The 19658-nt window shown below is 35.1% G+C and overlaps 1 protein-coding gene across 1 annotated transcript; it reads left to right on the top strand.

The window, feature by feature from the left end:
• Positions 1–347: 347 nt before the first annotated feature.
• On the top strand, positions 348–13537 carry Smp_163020 (RU2S, putative; the record flags this gene model as incomplete). The annotated part of the gene is made up of 3 exons (XM_018791311.1): positions 348–670; positions 6510–6579; positions 13454–13537. 3 exons carry the CDS (start codon positions 348–350, stop codon positions 13535–13537), a joined length of 477 nt encoding a protein of 158 aa, XP_018645523.1.
• Between the last annotated feature and the right edge of the window lie 6121 nt (positions 13538–19658).

Raw genomic sequence — 19658 nt, 5'->3', positions numbered from 1 at the left:
ATGCTGTCTTGATTAGTAATATATATACTTCTCAGGTAATGATATGAAAATAATGAAGATTTTTTAGTTAAAACGGCTCACTGTCCTAAGGCGGAAACTTTTTATCTTAAGACGGATTCGTGGATCGGAACGCATATTTGTAACATTTAGATAATCTATTTATTCCCTTCTAGAAAACCTTGTAAGATTTTGTTTTATTATCAAGAACATTATCTCAACACTCATGCTTGATCCTAAGGGACAGATAGTTTCTCAATTCTGTCAAGCTAAGTTTAATCCATTGGACATAGTGTGGCTTCAACCTTGAAAAGGTTAATAGTGTGGCATTACAAAAATCTACTCACACGATGGCTATTTACGCGCGCCGTTGCACTGCTTGTCTTTGTAGAGTCAAAAGCTCATGTAGTGACAGACGTAATGGCGTATCATTCATAGTTCATCGAAATGGAGATACATTTAACCCAGGGAGACGCATCTTCATCAACCAAAGACTAGCTCTAACGTGGAGCTCATTCATGGAACAAGTGAGGAAACAGTTGGGACAGTATGTTCCTGCTATCCGTTGTATCGTGTCACCAAATACGGGAACTAAAATACAAAATGTTTGCGATATAATGGAGAATCATAGGTACGTAGCAGTACCAAGAGGTGAGGCGCTTAAACTGTTAGAGTAAGTCACAACGTCCACTAAAACATGCTTCATGTTATCGATAAATGAACACTATTATTCATGTAGATTCAACAACATATTGTTAACTGATACCCTTGTGTCTCGTTATGTATGTTTTTTAAGCACTTTAGCGGCCTTCATTTTAGGAATCTTAAGTTTTAAATAAGGAAAGCTATGTGGTGAATAATAATGTTGGTAACGTTTAAAACAAATCGTTCCTACTAAAGTTTTCTTATTTATTGCTAGCATGTTCTTCAAAGTAAGGCCACTAGAATAATAACTTCATCATTATCAAACAATGAAACATCAGCAAAAACTATCTGTTTCATTTTTCCACTTAATAGAAAGTACCGATTTCCAATGATAATTAATGTCATTTTCCAGTGTCCAAATTCTTAAAACTGTTTACTTTTACAAAATATTGTAGCTCTGACATTACGTCTTTCAGCCTTTACTGGTGGGGATCGAATATCTTCCGACCAGTATTAATCCTTGCAGTTTGTAGCATCATAGAGGTCTAATCCCTCTTTGTATGTGCCAGAAAAGTGATGATATTATGTATTGTGGTACAGACCCATTTTAATTCACATTTTCTACTCAGAAATAATAATTTTGCTTTGAGTTCACCATGCCATATTTTAAGTACAGTTCGATTGAAACCAGAACCAAAGTTTGAAACACGCAGTTATTGTGGAGTTCAGGCAGTTATGAAAAGTTTGAAACCTACATTAGTCGAATGTCTATGCCAATCTACGGTTTTTGGTCATAGATTACTATGTGTTAGATTAGTTTATAATAAAACCAGTGGAGAGTGATTTTATAATCATCGAAAGACGTTAGTAGTTGGAACTAATCGACATCTCGGCCCTTTCCTACCTCATGCTTCCAAAAGTATATACCAAACTATCAATTTGAAATCCCTAGATTATCCCATAATAGAACGTCTTCATCATGCTTGTTATTGTACTCAAAAATCTAAAGTCACCTAAACATACTAAAATAGAATATTTTCCTTAATGGGATAAACTGGTCACGAATATTTTTGAAAAATATGTACGAATTTTCTTTAAAGAAACTCGTTGTCAAACGATTTGCTGTCACCATTTACTTTGCCACTGATATGTTATAAATTCACCACTTGACTGTCCATCTACTTCAAGGGTTTATAGGTGTATCAGAGGTTACATACTTCATCAAATATGTGACTTGAGCCCTTACGAACCACGATAGCTTGTGCAACTTTCTCTGTTTCTAATCCAGTTACTTTCAGTGACGTTTCGCACACTGGAGCAACTATTTATGTACCGGCCTCACTTAGCTATGATGGCACATTCATCTTAGTTATGAATAATGTGGCCTGCTGAGCAGTACTTCGGTATTCTGTTGGATCAACCACATTCCGTGACTACAAAAACTATTATAGATCATATCAAACCAAATAATAATATACTCCCGTTTATTAGTTAAAAAACTTTATTAATCAGGTCATTTGCAACTAATATCAAACGGGCTATACTGTGTGCATGTATAATAGTAGTAACAAACAAAGCATTTTTGTAAAACGATGTAAACGGGAGTAACATTAGACCAAGCATAAAGCAAACTATAAGAATACTCTTCTAATCCAATTTTCATTAACAACATCTTGGTAGTAATGTATCTAGTAGGCTGAACAAAAATGTGAGCTTTACGAATTAGCAAAAATAACCCTAAAATATATTAGCTTTAAAATGTAATAAAACGTACCAAAATATGAGGTGATGAAGGAATGCGTTTACGTAAAGAAAACGATGAGATATGTGAAAATCAGTTGATGATCGGATACATACAAAACGTTCAAGATTTTTGATCAGATTTAAAATCATAACATACAGCTAATTATCCATGAACTGCAGAATTATTTGCTTGGTATAATTGTACCGATAGATGGCCTAGAGTCCGTGTTGCTTAAAATACGTGAAATTTTGACTCAGTGATATCCTAAATTTCAATCTTCAGTTCAGTTTCTAATAGATTCAGATCCAACTTTCTTTAGGATGACATCAATGTCAATAATTAAATTAGTAGAATGCCAGAAAAATGGATACTCAGTATAATAGTAATGAAGTCATTTTCAGCTAGTGGGATTCGAATATTTGATTAAAGTCAAGAAAATTGTGTGGCCATGCAATTTTGTCTTTGATCCTAATTTAAGAAGACAGCATACTTAAGCGCCCATAACTGGAATACAGTTTCTGAATATAGCAAAATATATTCCCTTTACATATCTGGGCAGCATCATTGATGAACACGGTGAATCTAATGCAGATGTGAGGGTGTGGATCGGCAAAGCCAGAGCAGCATATCTACAACTAAAGAACAGCTGGAACGCAAAACAATTGTCAACCAACACCAAAGTCAGAATTTCCAACACAAATGTCAAGACAGTTCTACTATATGGGGCGGAAACCTAGAGAACTACGAAAACCATCATTCAGAAGATACAGGTGTTTATTAGCAGTTGTCTACGCAAAATACTTCGGACCTGTTGGCCAGGCACTGTCAGAAACAAGCTACTATGGGAGACAAGAAACCAGATTCCACCCAGAGGAGGAAGAAATGAGGGAGTAAAGCACTCAACTGCATCACAAGGCAAGCCCTCACATGGAATCCTGATGGTCTAAGGAGAAGAGGAAGACCAAAGAACACATTACGCCGAGAAATGGAAAAAGATGTGAGAAGAATGAACAACTGGATATGTCGTGGCGTAAATCTGATTCCTTTTTGATCGTGCGTACTGTCTATCCTCGTATGTAATAAATGGTGAATAACGGAGTTAAATAAGTCAAATACGAGAATGGATTTAAAATACATATATTTTCTATACTCATTGATCTGGCCAGAGAATCAGAGTGGTGAAGCAAATAAAAGCGAACGAAGCAAAAATGATGCGCATCGGAGATGGCGGGGAAGCCAACTCATTTTAAGCAAGTGTTAATCAACATTTATAGTCAGACAAAAATGAATGACAGACATATGATGAATAAGATACGAAGTGTGCATACACATACGCTCATATAAAAAAGTAGTCAAGGTTAATAAGCGAGTAATTAACGAGATCAAAATATGACTCAATGTTTAGGTGAATTGGCTTAGCCAGTAGCTAGAATAAAGTATATGTGCTTAACATATAAAATGATACTACATAGCCCCCTTGTAGAAAATAGCACACTTATAAAGAAATGTCTGTTTTCGAAAAATGACACTGAAGCGGTATGTAAATAGTGTTAACATGTAGGGAAAAAATTGTAAAACACCCGATAAATCACAGTGTCATGTGAGGGGTGAGCGTATTAAACGAAAGTGTCATGCTTATGCAAAAATGTACATGAATATTGTCAAGATGCGGACAAAAATTGAAATGCTAGCATGTGATTATGAGTACATTAATAAGCGTACAAAAAATGCAACATGCATTTATATCGTGACTGTCTGGATGATAAAATAACAGGTTCATATGCGCGAATCGAAATATCGTGAAAATAGAGTATAACAGTAATTGCTCTGTGGTGCTGACTGAGTATGATGATAAAGAACAGTGAAATACGAATATGTTCTGGTAAGCCGCAGTAGAGTAAATAGTGTCGATTGGCGATGAGCGGATTCGAATTTACATACCTGGAGTTCATGTGGGATAAAAATAATCCAGCCGTACGATGATAACTGCATCAATGGGTGATATTCGTTGCTATACTGCTATTGATAATGATTATAAAATACGAAGTCAGTGTACGTTGTCGTTTGCGTTGAGTTGTCGCTAAATAAGTATTAGTAGAATGACCAGAGGAACAGAATAGTGACTGATGAGATGAGATATGCGGAGTCGTATTCCTTTTTGGTCATGAAGCCTAGCGTCGTTTGTGTAGTTAGAGGGATATGCGCTCGACCTCGTTTGTTACAAAACTGTATTAAGGCATGATGAAAGTACCTAATACATATGATAATCAAAGACAGCGAGTGAGACTGACTTGAATGTGACGAACAAGAGTGTATCTTCGAGAGATCATCTCTAAACTCTATGTTCTGGTGTACAGTGCAATGGGAGTAGAATAATAATTACAGTAATCGAACAGTGTTTATGGGTAATGGATGATGCAGCATTCAGTTATACAAATGAATGAATAGATAATATGAACATAATCATTACTAATCGGCTGGTAATGCGGCGTCAAATACTTGACTTGTGTATAGACATTAAAGTAGGGATCAGAGTGAAACAAAAATTGTGGAAGTTCGGTTTAGGTTGTTGCTGAAAATGTAGGAAACGACGATTGCTGCGTACCAATGAGATGAATGAACATTAGTTGTATATCGAGAGCATAAGTTCCTACTATCGAAATCTGAATGCGCAACAACGGCTATCGATATATTATGGGACGATGTGTACTGGCTAAGAGAAAGAAATGAGAATGGTGACAGATTTGCAAATTTATGTACATTCAACAAAATTTTTATAGCTGGTACAATATTCCCCCACACGAATAACTATGCAAAACTACACGGGTCTCCCCACATCACACTGCACAGAACCAGATCAATGATATCTGAGTCATTAAAAAAAATCAGAATGTCAATGGAAGACGTGAGAACCAAGAGAGAAGTTGACACAGCTTGAAATTACCACCTGGTTGTGGCCAAGATGAAACTGAAGATAAAGAAACACTGGACAGCTGGGGATACAGAAGTATAAAAGTTCATCACAGTCCTCCTTCGAGATACTAACAAACTCAACCAATTCAAAATAATCCTCAACAATAGGTTCCAAGCCTTACAGGACCTACTGAAATAAGAAGAAACTACGATGGTGGATAATTGGAAAGAGATCAAAGAAGCACCAACTTCGACGTGTCAGGAGCTGCTGGGTCACAAGAAGCTGTAGTGCAATGCTTCGCTAACCTTTCACCTGGATAACCGCTATAATACAAGTCTCGAAGGTGCATGAAATCAGAAGGCAAAGATAAGCTTCAACTACAGTTTATTATCAAATGATGCAGGCCACAAAGTTACAAGCACATGAGTGAGTATCGGCGAGCAGTAGCGAGCAATTACATAGGCAAATTTATAGTCAAATTGTTTAAGGGCTCAGCAAGACAAAGCAAAAGCTAATAATAGGATTTGGGTGCATACATATATGGGGGGAGGACGAGTCATCGAATGATATTTAAGCAATCAACGTTTTGGCTAGAGTCTGTCGTGTGCTCTGGTGACCATAACAGTACAAAGAAATATGCAAATTGTTACTATCCAAATGACAATGTCTGTTAAGTAAGTTAATAGAAGGGCTTAACCGAAATTCACCATAATCGAAAATGGGTGTGCCATAGTTGCTATAATGCATCATCATAAGGAATGGATCGCTACGGCAATCCAATGTCCATTTTCCGGATAAAACTAGCAATAACCTACTGTGGGAAAGAACAAATCAACTTCTATCTGAAGAGGAAATCAGTAGAAAACAGTGGAGTTGGTGGATAGAACATACATTATGGAAATCACCAAACTGCATTAGGAAGTAAGTGGTATCTTAGATTCCTGAAGAGAAACAGAGAAGTGGAAGACTAAAGAAAATACAACGCTAAGAATTGGAGGCAGATATGAAAAAAATGAATGTCAACTGAAAACAACTGGAAAGAATTGTCCAGGACAAAATTGGCGGAAGAATAATAACAGGCGTAAGTGTTCTAAGAAATCGTTGTAATATTATCTATAAAAACCTCAATTTTTCTGAACTATAATGATTTGATTTAGGAATTAATGACGTTTAACTTCTATATCATTTTTTCTCTAAAATGTTTTACAGTTATCATAAAGCTGATGAAAAGTCACGTTATGCATCAAATCATCATACTTCATCAGAACTATTTGAGAAGGTAAACAATTTCAAAACATATCATATCACCATATGTCTTTTTTGCAAATTATTTACCATAAATAAGTGCAGATTGAATACCTAAAAGGCGAGACTATAATTTATGGACGAACCAATCAGAAGTTTGAGCGGTTTCAAGGTCACGGCGCCAATTTCAGTACCTGGTGCTCATGTACGATCGGTTCACAGAGGATTTTAGAGAAGACTCGACAGTTAAGCGGCTACAATAAGGGAGATCATTAAGAAATTCCTTTCTTTGAAATTGCAGTGATCAAATGACTTGTAAACCTTGTGCAGGCTACCGTGATATCCTTCGATATAACATCATTTGAAGGAAGACGTTTGCTAGGATAGGAACCTTTTTTGCTCGATGCAGATTGAGATTAAGGCATATTACAATAATTGTCGCGAACTGTATAATAAAAGAACCAGTAAAATTGGCTGCAATAATCGCAGATATCACTGAAACTTCGGCTGTTCAGTAGTATGAGTATTTTAGGGACATATCCATAATAAAAATAATAAATTTACACAACCGGAGTACACAAACAATATTGAAGCTATGTGATGGAGACCGAGAGGGATTTTGTGACCTTATCATGGCTCCAAAGACTGAGTATTATAGAACCATATGGATGAGTTCCTCTATCTTATACATTACGATTTTAGAACCTTTGAACCTCTTTCTAACCTTGACAAATTTTTGGACCATATAAAAGAAGTGTATCCACTTTAATTCTTTGGTTTTGTATAATATATTTTTACTCTATGCTGACTGTTTACTGATTGGCTAATATTTCTCAAGGTCGCTCAAGATTCGTCCAAAGGTCGTCCATAAATTATAGTTTCGCCACCTAAAATTATGTCACAGTTAGATGTAGATGGGTAACTTAGTGCATAGAGAATTTGATGTCCAACAAATAAAAGATCAATTCAAATACTATTCTATTCATTTTGATCTAGGAAGCTGGATCTCATCACTTTTCATAATACAAAAATTGTGACCATAACTCTTCACTGAGATTTTTTCACATGTTAACTATCTTGCATTGACTTCCAGCAACGGTAACTCCCCCCTATAGGTAGACTGATTTTCATCTTGATACTTTAATAAAAAAACGCTGAGAATATAAAAGCTAGTAATTTTTAATATAAATGCAATTAAGTTATTGGCAAACAGAATAAATATTCTGCTACATAACTAATTGCTAATCATTAAGCAGTTACAGGAAATCCAATTGGTGTTTAGACGTAGTTAAGAGGAAACCCTTCATGACCAAGGTTTCCTACTAGTTGGTATACGTCAGAAACGTGTAACTATAATGCAGAAGGAACTGATGCTCCCCTTGGGATTTGACTCTCGTCTCGTAACTTTACAGCTAGAAACGTTAACATTGAGCAGTTCAGGTCTCGATTAACTTCCTGTATAACTGAAATAGTTACAAGTGACTGACCGGGGATTAGTGACCAATGTCACATTGATCTAGTCTGTTAGTGCTAACCAAAATCTCTCGATCATAGTTAGTGAGAGACTTTTGTTAATAAACACCTCGAATATGTTTGTGTCAACGCTTACCTATTATGCCGTATGAAAATGTCGTAAAGTCTTGCAAAACTTGACAAAAAGAAATTATACCTAGCAGTTCACCATATAAGTTCGTATTTCCCGTAGCTAAGATGTTGTTTTTAAATTATTGAGTTGAGCTTCCATTGATTCTCCATTTAACTATCAGTCAACTTAATTTATAAATAAAACTAGTTTCATAGTTAAATAATGCTGAATAATACCACAACCAAAACACTGAGATTTAATTGCTGAACAATTATTGAAGCAAAAGATAATTTTAATTTACGACCACGCTTTTAATGTATGCCGAATTATTGGTCAGATAATTAGATTGGTGAAATTGAGTTTAAAAATGTTGACTGAAAGAACTGTCAACGATACTGAATAACTGGATTTAACCGATGAGAACTATGAGGTATTGAATAACTGTTCTTGTTTTAATCTGAGATTTCCCATCAATACACATTTGAGGTCACAATGAGAATTAAACCCGGAACTTCTTGGTTCAATGATTCACAATAAAAATCTTTTCTTATAGCGGTGATGATTCATTTACATTGGTAATATTAAGTCCATTCTAGATATCAGAAGGGGTTTTGTGGAGATTTAGTATTTTCATAGTTGAAAGCGTGAGTTGCTCAAATTCGTGGATCAGTTGAAGTTAGACATTAACACCGTTGGATGCCAGCCGGCTCAGTGATCTATCGGTTAAGTGCTCTGGTGCGAGATTGGTAGGTCCTGGGTTTGATTCTCGCGAGTGAGGGATCGTGAATGCGCACTGCTGAGGAGTCCCATAATAGGACGAAACGGCCATCCAGTGCTTCCAGGTTTTCCATAGTGGTCTAGCTTCAATTGACTCACGCTTTCAACCATTCTAGATATGATTACATTTCATCAGTCACAAGCTTTCATTCGAATTCGAAAAATCTACTTCAAAATTAATCACTAATGAATTTATCCTAATCATTTATTTGATCGTGTGCGAAAATCGATTTAGTTTTGCAGAATTCTTTGTTTGTCATGGATAAGAATTATCCAATGTTTCAATTGAAAAGATTATTCTTATCATCTCTTATCTATTTAAAAACCATCTAACAATTACAGTGGAAATATGATAATTCAGTTAAACCATTTGTAATTTTAATATTATGTAGTTAAGATCATGAGTCAATTGAAGCTAGACCACTATGGAAAACCTTGAATTACTGGACGGCCGTTTCGTCCCACCGTGGGACTCCTCAGCAGTGCGCATTCACGATCTTGTCTCAAGAGATTCGAACCCAGGACCTACCAGTCTCGCGCCAGAGCACTTAACCGATGTCTAATGTCTAACTTTTATCAATCCACAAAATTGAGCAGCCATTCACTATTGTCTTCAATGAGTTACTATCTCACAACAGACCCAATTGACTTATGATCTCAACTATTAAAATGACCATATTAAACACAGAAACCCCTTTCTGATATAAAATTATTTGTATATATCACTTTCTTAAGATAAACATAAAAGAGAAACTTGATTGTACTTTACTATTCGTCGTTAAATTGTATCATAATTATCACCTGTGTTGAGAGAGAAAGAAAAAAAACAGATCAATTAATAATTGGTTAACATTATTTTAATCAGTTTGCATATAGAAGTTTTGCTTGTTGATTTTTTTCGTAAGATCCATCTGAGTTGGTTCTTTTTTTTGCATTTTGACCTTAGGAACTAGTTTTTTTGGTAAAATACAAAAGTGCATAGTAACATAGATAATCTATACTTAGATTCATTTAGTACTCCATAACTAGATATTCAATTATATCTTATATTATTAAAATTATAAAAATGAGTTCTAAGTAAAGAAAAAGAAGAAAAAAAAAGAAAAACGGAGTTTGGAAACTACGAAATTAATCCTCATTTCTGTTTATACAGATGAAACTAGAATTAAAATGCCTAGTGATTGTTAACTTTCGTTGTGTTCAATTAGTACTCATATTAACCGTGGGTTGAGCATTAGTCAGTAAGATTTTTACTTTGTGCTTGAATGATTGAACATCGGGACGTATCCTTCTGTGGTGTTGATTGGTTAGATTTAAACATGGAGATGCTTTACAGGAGTTCACTTTAGACTCAGATCTCAGAGCCTCCGAATGTGACGCTGGTTAGTCCGGATTTAAGTCCCATGAAAGGATAACTTCATTTAAAATTCCAGATATAACAAACAAATAGGTTTCAAACGGCTTTGTATTGGTTGCTTTCAACCATCTTTCAAGAGGCGACCTTGCTTAGTTATTTAGAACGAACTAAATGCTTTAAGGTTTGATCTTACAGCTTATGAGAACTGATAGTTTTTAATAAAATCTGATCTTCCCTGTTTTTCATATGTTCAAACTCATCAACTCTATGTCTAAATTGTGTCGAGTGATCTCTGACTACTATTTCAGTGTGCTGGTTATGAGTAATTTAAGGAGACATCTTTAAGGAGTTTCAAAGTTAATAAATGGCAATTAATTCGAATATTTATGATCAAAAAACCTTCAAAATACTTTTGTATATGTAAGAGAGGATGATTTTAATGAATTGATGGATGAATTCTTAATTGTTAAAATCAGTGAAAAGAATGTTGATCAAATGATGAAATGCAATGATAAAAGATGTAGTCGAGCAACGACTGTTCACTAAATCGAATTACTGACTTGAGCCCAAGAACGGTTATAAATCACAGACAAGATCATCAGTCGGAAGAACGAGTTTTTTTATTTAATAAAGCGACTAACTTAACACTGAGATATTAACACAAAAAGTAACGTAATAAAATATCACAAGCGACTAGAAGTTGGTCTGTAGGTCCCTTAAATCGATATAAATCTGTTAGGCTTGATCCAGACAGTCATATCACATTCCTTCTCCAAAGAAATGATAAGGATTCATCATTTAACAACACTTATATTGGGACTATATTTCTGATTTGCTTCATGTACTGCTAAATTTTATTGATTATAATGGTTTTATTCCTTTGACCTATTGAGACCACCTTATTGATATAAATTATGACCCTCAGCTATCACTGCCTGATTTCCAGGATGGAATAAACTCTTACTTTCTTCTCGGCTCAAAAATGAACGAATCCGATCAGAGTTCGAAGACTCCTTTATTCCCCGAATAATACCTTTCCAACAAGTCGGTCAGAGAAAGGGGAGAAAGTTTACTATTCATCCACTGGGGTTGAGGTGCATGGTTTTTAGCTCAGATAATAACAATCGAGGTAGAAATTGTAATGTGATAGGGTGCAAAGTTAGATGTCATGGTCACAAGATTTGAAAAAATTCAGAAAGTAAAGAAGCAAGGGGAAGCTGCCGATAATAAAATCTATGAGGACACCAGAAGATAACGCTACAATGACCATCGGATATACTGCAGCCGAAATAACAGTCATACCACCAGTTTCATCGTCAACTATCATCAATATGTTATAGAGTGCAGATAACTCAAAGTCACTTGATTATCGCTTTATCCATAGACAGAAATGAATATCTGCAACCTAGATATCAATGTTGAGTCAATAAACCACTAGATATGCACTATTCATCAGTATAGTTAAACATTATATGAAACTAACTCGGATGTTATGAAAATGGACAATTTTATTTGACGAAGAATCAATATTTGAAATGCTTAATCGTCAAATACAATGGATTGTGAGAAAAATCATTCCTAAGACCCACATACCTGAGAAAACTAATTTTTGTTATAAGTAAAGATGGATATTGGCTAGCAGTGGAATCCAGGACACGCGTTTCGTCCTATTTGGGACTTGTCAGCTGGATGTATCTGCATCTCAGAGTTAATGTTCACTCTGGGACTCGAATCCAGTACCTTTCGCTTCAAACGCCATCGCGTGATCCACTCGGCCACTGAGTCCTGATAGCCATTTGTTGATTAAACTCAGTATCAAATGATTCAATGTATATTTCATCCATTGATCTTTATTGTATATCACAACATTTATCTATCCAGTATAAAGTTAGTTAAATTGACTTTAGAAGAATTTTCATTGCCACTATCTATTCATTATAATTTTACGTTAACATGGAAATTGTTCAGTTGATAAAATTCTGTAACCAATAACCATTCAATTTAATAGTATATAAATAAAAAAGGAGTTTTGTGGAGATTTTATTGATTTTATGTGGTTGAAATCATGAGTCAATTGAAGCTAGACCACCATGGAAAACCTGGAAGCACTGGACGGCCGCATCGTGACCAGTGGAGTTCAACGAAGTCTGTTGTAGAGATATCAACTCACTAAAGACAATTGGTGAATGGTTGCTTAAACATCGTGGATTGGCTGAAGTTAGACATTAACACCGTTGGATATCAGCCGATTCAGTGGTCTGTCGGTTAAGTGCTCTGGCGCGAGACTGGTAGGTCCTGGTTTCGAATCTCGCGAGGCGGGATCGTGGATGCGTACTGCTGAGGAGTCCCACGATAGGACGAAACGGCCATCCAGTGCTTCCAGGTTTTCCATAGTGGTCTAGCTTTAATTGACTCATGATTTTAACTATGTATACAGTATTCAGGATTAGACATAACATAATCAAATCGTTTATACAACTTTTAAATATATGTAATAATGAATAGTACAAAGAAAAATATTGACATGAATTTTTGAAGAATCATAGCTATGACTTAATTTTCATCATTTCCGTTAAATTTAATCCGTTCGAGATATAATCATATGATCGAAACAGGCCATAAGATTGATTCTAACTCGGCTTTTGTTGTGTTGTACAAAAGTGCAAAAAGGTGTACACTACGGTTTATGGAAGCCTTAGGCATACAAAAATTGAAACCCATTTTTGTGTATTCATGAACAGTTTGTTCTCTCCTTAAACCTACCCTGGTAAGATTAACTTATTATCCAGAGTGATCGGGTTTCAAATTGTTTTCACATAATAATTATTATTATTATCCTTGTCTACTCTTACCCCCCCCATTTCCAATCTAGTTGACCTTTTACTTTTATATGTAAATGTTCTCAACAAGTATATATGTGATCAGATCGGTTCGTAATGTATTGCGCTAATATATCATCATGGCGTTTGAAGCGAAAGTTACTGGGTTCGAGTCCCAGAGTGAACACCAACTCTGAGATGCAGGTACATCCAGCTGACAAGTCACAAATAGGACGAAACGCGCCTTGTCCTGGATTCCACTGCTAGCCACTATCCATCTTTGCTTATCATCACATAGTTCTGATAATCTTCGTCTTCTTATTTAACTATCGAGATATTTTTATTTAAATTTCTTTTTTTTTACGTTTAGTATTGGAGAAGACGTCATATTCGTTTAAAAAGTCAAGTTGGTAGATTATCTGATGGATTTCGTCGTAATGTCAAAGTTATATAGTAAGTTAGTAAGGATGATGATGTATGTTATAAAGAAACCTAAGTATCCCTTTTTATTGTACGGAAGAATAGTGCCACAGTCACCTAACAATTTAGATGCAGGTACATCCAGCTGATAAGTCTCAAGTGAGACGAAACACGCGTCCTGGATTCCATTGCTAGCCACCACAAGGTTCACTTATTTTGTAGAGATTCCAATATCGGTAAATTATAATAAGAGCAATAAAAATTGACAATACTTGGTTAATCCTAATGAAGATTGACATGTATTTATTTGTTAATTATAATAATTACTAACTATAATCCCCTTTTTCATCTACCCTACATGACTATTCATTCAAAGTATTATTATACGTCAATCTTAACTATGTTTAATCAAGCATCCTATGTCTTATTCATCTTATTATGTTTTTTAGTTACTATCTCAGTCTTCATTCTTCAGTAATAAGAATAGTAGGTTGATGAACCTGTGTTAATCCTGACAGATTGCCTTCCAGTGAAAATCCAGCTTTTCCTTGAAAATGTTCACTGATGAGGCTGATGCCACTTGTTCGGGTAATGCGTTCCAGTCATTGACCATTCAATGAGAAAAACGGGACCCCACCTTTATTTTATTAGATCGCGGTTTGTGAACCTTCTTGCTATGAACTCGGAGATTATTAGTGCTGGAGGGAGCAAAAATATAAGACATATTAATACCCAAATCATAATTAAAGATACGAAATGTCAGTATAAGGTCACCTCGTGTCCTACGATAAGACAAGGGGAAAAGATTTAGACGTTTCAAACGCTCATCGTAAAGGAGTTTAGAAAGACCCTTCACTAATTTTGTTCCACATGTTAAACCTCTATTTGAAAATATATTGCGAATTATCATTGTGAAAAAATGGATACACTGGCAGTTCTAACACTTTAAGAATAAATGTGTAAAAAGGAGATCTCCTCGCTGAACTGTACCTTTGTGTAGATATATCTATAATTACCATTGTTCATGTTTAACCAAATTATATATCAGAAGGGGTTTTGTGAAGATTTCAGTATTTTCATAGTTGAAATCATGAGCCAATTGTAGCTAGACCACCAGGGAAAACCTGGAAGCACTGGACGGCCGTTTCATCCCATTATGGGAATCCTCAGCAGTGCGCATCCACAATTCCGCCCTCGCGAGATTCAAACCCAGGACCTACCAGTCTCGCGTCAGAGCACTTAACCTCTAGACCACTGAACCGGCTGGCATCCAACGGTGTTAATGTTATTAACAAACAATATATACATACGTAAATATATTTCCTCTTTTTTTTCCAGTGTTTATCGTAATGGTGATACATTTACACCAGCTATACGTGTACATTTAAGACCTATACAAGCAATGGATTTCGAGTTAATTATGCGTGCAATTGAAGATTGTGTTATTTTACCATATGGAAAAGCTGTTCGAAGGTAAATACAAAATAGGGAACTTTGTTTGCTTATTAATATTAAACTCTATTTTATTTCTCAATTGATTTTAATATTAAACACTTTGTGAAGTAAGAGTATATGGCAATAGAGAAAGAGGGAGGGGATTGGAAAAGACAACTACTTCATCTTATTCTCTCACTTAAATCCAAGTTGCGACTTGTTTCCAATCATAGACGAGATTCAGTTCATATCATTCAATCTGAAAATGTATGAAGCTAGGATAGATCATTAATACAGCTTTTCTAGATTTCCAAAAGTTACCATTGTTTCTATTATCAGTCCATGTATGTAGGAAGCACAGATCTCCTCCCCTCTGAAAAAAGGCATTTGTATGTATGTATACTTTGAGTATACTACTTACTTACTCTAGTTATCGCTAGTAGACCATTGACTACCGACCAGGATTCTCCAACCAACTCTGTCTTATGCTCTTCTTTCCAGATGTTTCCAAGGGTTATTCATTCCTATGATGTCCTCCTCTAATTATCGGCCCAATGTGTTCATTGCTCTCCCTCTTTTATCTTGAGTGTATAGTTACCAAATAAATCAATTTATTTTGCAAAACTAATGATACAACTTCTTCAGTCTTATTACTATTATTTAAATACATGAATATTTTTGCAAGGAAACACCAGATAAATATGGACCACACAAATATCATTCGATTTGTGTGAAGGCTGTGATACTGCCCAGATGCCCAAACTGAAGCAGTTGGTTTTCATAGGGGGCCACACATGGAGCCTTTGATCGAAAGATCTGATCCACAAGGCGGTGGAGCATCGTAAGGAGATGCGGTCCCATGGTAGCCAGTGACCGACAATTGGTTCATACGCCATTTGTTCCCTCAGGATACTGGAGACCATATGCACCATTGGTTTGGAATCAGGGTTTTCCACCTCCCCTATGTGGACTTTCCGTGTCCACCAACCCGGTTAAAGCACCGGACATTTGCTTTTCGTCCTCTCAATTTCGTAAACAACAGTAGTGCCACGAGAAGGCAGTGAGTAGGACTTGCCTGGCAGAAGCCATATACGCGTGGTTATGTGAGAGCGTTTGGAGAGGGAAAGCGGACTCTCCAGGGCATTCGGGGGGCACTTCTTCAGTCTACTGAGTTACTAACAGTTATAGCTTTACTCAACAGTGTAGATTTTATTATTGTAAGGAATTCCGAGTACTAATTATAGAGTATTAGCACAAACGTTTCTTCAGAATTCACTCAAACTGTAATTATTCAGGAAGTACATTCAGTTTTTTTCATTAGTTAATATCTATTAATTAACTTTAGTATCCAAAGTTACCTAACACCTCAGTTGCTATGACAAATTTCTCATTCCCTATATATAGCGAATGCATGAATTTCAGTGTAATCATCGTTTTCTTCAAACGGTAGATGAAAAGGGAAATATGTCATCAAGGATTATGTCTTAGCTTTCTTTTCAGTATATATCATAGCGTATGAATGCATACTATTCTCATTGATCATTATTCAGCATGAACTACTCTAAAATATGGCATCTTATTTGTAATTTTTGAAACTAGATGGTTCAAATTCTTGAGTAGGTTGTCAACGAACTAGATTTTGTCTCTCTACTCAGTCGTTCATCCAATTCTTGAATTCATATATTAGATTATAGCTTATTCATAAGATATATACAACTGTAATTTCATTACATTGGAATCACGAATCGATCTAAGTTGGACCACAATTGAAAACCTGGAAGCATTGTACATCCATTCCATCCTAGTATGAAAGTCCTCAGCATTTCATTTCTGTCTAATAATTATACACATTAGTGTATAGTTTCTGAATGTTGTTAAGGACATGTATCTGTGTATGTATCGGTAAGTTACCTACTTAAGTAAACGTAAGACCACCATAGTCTATGTTCACACAAAGTAAGCAGTGGTAGAGTAAAATAGAAATGCGCCTAATCACATATTTCATTATAACCAAGAATACTGAAAAAGATTAATACCTCTATAACTTAACAAATTCCCAAATAACATCAGTCGAGTGTAGGTCTCTAGATAATAGTCAGTTAAACTAAAGCTAACTAAATTTTCAATACCTAGGGAGGAAGCCGAATTCCAAACATTTTCAGAAAAATCATATCGTATGCTATATTTCAATCAGATGACATTTTCCTATTATTCATGTCATATAATATTCAGTACACGGAGTACATCCAATATGACATTTATTAAGAAAGATTGCTTCAGCGAAGAGTTCTCTTTTCGGCGAATTCATTTTCAAAGTTGTACAGTCGCAAATATATAAACTAATTTTTTTCAGGATGATAATAATTACAATAATAATGATAATGAACTTCTGTTACACATGGCGACAGTCAGGTAGAATAAACAAAGGTATTAGAAGAATTTTTTCTTCATACTCTTCCTCCTTTACAGTCATCTGCTTTCCTTTCCATCTTCTCCTTAAATCTCCCAACTCCAACTTTATTTCTGTTTCTATGATCTTCATGATTACATTTATTCTCAGTTCCAACATTTTATCTTATCGTGTTGTGCTACCCTTTTTCAATGATGATTCCTTTATCTACCTTTTGATGAATATTTAAGCTTGAGCTTTTGAAAGATCAATGAAGATTTAAAAATTCAATACAAATGAATTACAACTTCACACCATTGCTCAAGCTAATGGCTATCTGGACTCCAGTAGCTTAGCGGATAACGCGATGGCGTTTGAAGTGAAAAGTAATGGAATCGAGTCCCTAGTTGAAAATCAACTCTAAGACGCAGGTACATCCAGCTGATGAGTCTCAAATAAGACGGAACTCTCAACCTGGATTCCAATGCTAGCCACCATCCGTCTCTGCTTACGATGTGAACTTTTGTCAATATATTTATACTACTTATAAGTAGCTAAGCGATTAGTTTGCAATATATCGTCTCAATCACATGAAACTTAAGGAAAAATTTTGCTAGTCTATCTGAAAACATTGAATCAAGTTTGTTTTGCTTATATATATATTCAAGAGTTTCTTGTCTGACTTGTTCAATAGATGAAAAGACATGCAAGATATTAAGCATGAGATCACTCCTAATGTAACTTCATAGTGTATGTTTTAAATCGATTTGTAAAAGGATTCCACGGAATTCATATAGAGCCAAATAAACTTGTAATATTTCTGACATTCATAAGATTTGAAAGTTTAAACTACCTTCCAGTGAACAACTTTGAGACAAAATCATATACTTGAACGAAAATGTTCTCTAACTGTGTGAACTCAATTTTTTTTTAAAATAAACATATTACTATCATAGTTGAATAGGGGCTGACAGTATAAGTGAAGACAGGTGTTTCCAGCTATTTGGTACTCATCAGATGGATGTAATTGTATCTCAGTGTCAATACTCATCCAAAACTCAAAATCAGTGTCTTCTGCTTCAAGTGCCTCAACTGTTATCTACTTAATTACTGAATACAGATAATCACTTGCTTGTTCAACACATTATTATCATTATGGAAAAGATGCATATATTTTGCCTATACATAGCTTTGAAAATGAATTCTCTAAAGAGAGATCTTTTTGATAAACCGATTCTCCTTATTTTTATGCTTAAATGAATATGGTCCGTCTTCTAGATAAATTCAACATGCTGAAACTTTATTGGTAATAGTTTTTCTTTTTTTTCACATTTTTGGTATTCAGAACTGCATATGATTCTGAGCGTATCAACCTGACATAGTCATTAAGTTATATTTTCATACAATTAGATCATGGGTAATAGTGAAGCTTAGAGTACATATTACGTTCTACTTGAGTTTTCCTAACAATGAAATCTATTATTAATTAAAAAACATGTGTGGGTATCTATCCAATATGAATCGAAAAACCAGAGTTATGTTAATCTGATATGATTGACAATTAGCTAAATCATGAAATCTAGATAACATACGCTTTCCTTTAAATTCAACTTAGTATTGTTTGTTTGAATCTTCCTTTTGATGTTTAGGACTGCAACTGGTCAGTCTTTAGTTGGCATATGTGTACACTGTGCGTATTGCCTCAATATAGCCTAAATTCACAAGCATGGCGTTTGAAGCGAAAGCTACTGGGTTCGAGTCCCAGAGTGAACATCAACTCTGAGATGCAGGTACATCCAGCTGACCAGTTCCAAATAGGGTGAAACGCACATCCTGGATTCCACTACTAGCAGCTATTCATCTATGCTTTCCTTTGTTTATTCTTCAATCATCAATACGTGAAATTGTATACAAAATATCAATTCATGTTTGTTTTTTTAGAAATTTAAGTTGATTTACCTAAGAGATAGGAACATGGTAAATAGTTAATCTCTCGCATATGTTTTAGGGACATTTAATCAATGATTAAAAAATGTCAGCTGAGCGCTTCAATAAATGTGATCTTTCTACTATCAAACAAATGAAATCAACTTATTCAGTGTTCTATTTATTGAATTTCTATGCTGTCATCATTCTTTTAGAATCATTCACGTCATTAATAAGGTGTCATTTTTCAATGATTCACTAAATTGTGCACCATTTACATTTTGAAGGATTCTGTGGGTTGGGGAAACTTTCATGACAACATTATGAAATCAATGTAGCAAATATAAGTATTTCACTAAAACTTTTAACACTGCCAAATCTTATTTCGTTTGAACTCTGTCTAAAC

The sequence above is a fragment of the Schistosoma mansoni genome (genome assembly GCF_000237925.1).
Source record: "Schistosoma mansoni, WGS project CABG00000000 data, chromosome 3 unplaced supercontig 0105, strain Puerto Rico, whole genome shotgun sequence".
In the NCBI taxonomy this organism is placed as follows: domain Eukaryota; kingdom Metazoa; phylum Platyhelminthes; class Trematoda; order Strigeidida; family Schistosomatidae; genus Schistosoma; species Schistosoma mansoni.
This window is presented reverse-complemented; position numbering and strand designations above follow the sequence as displayed.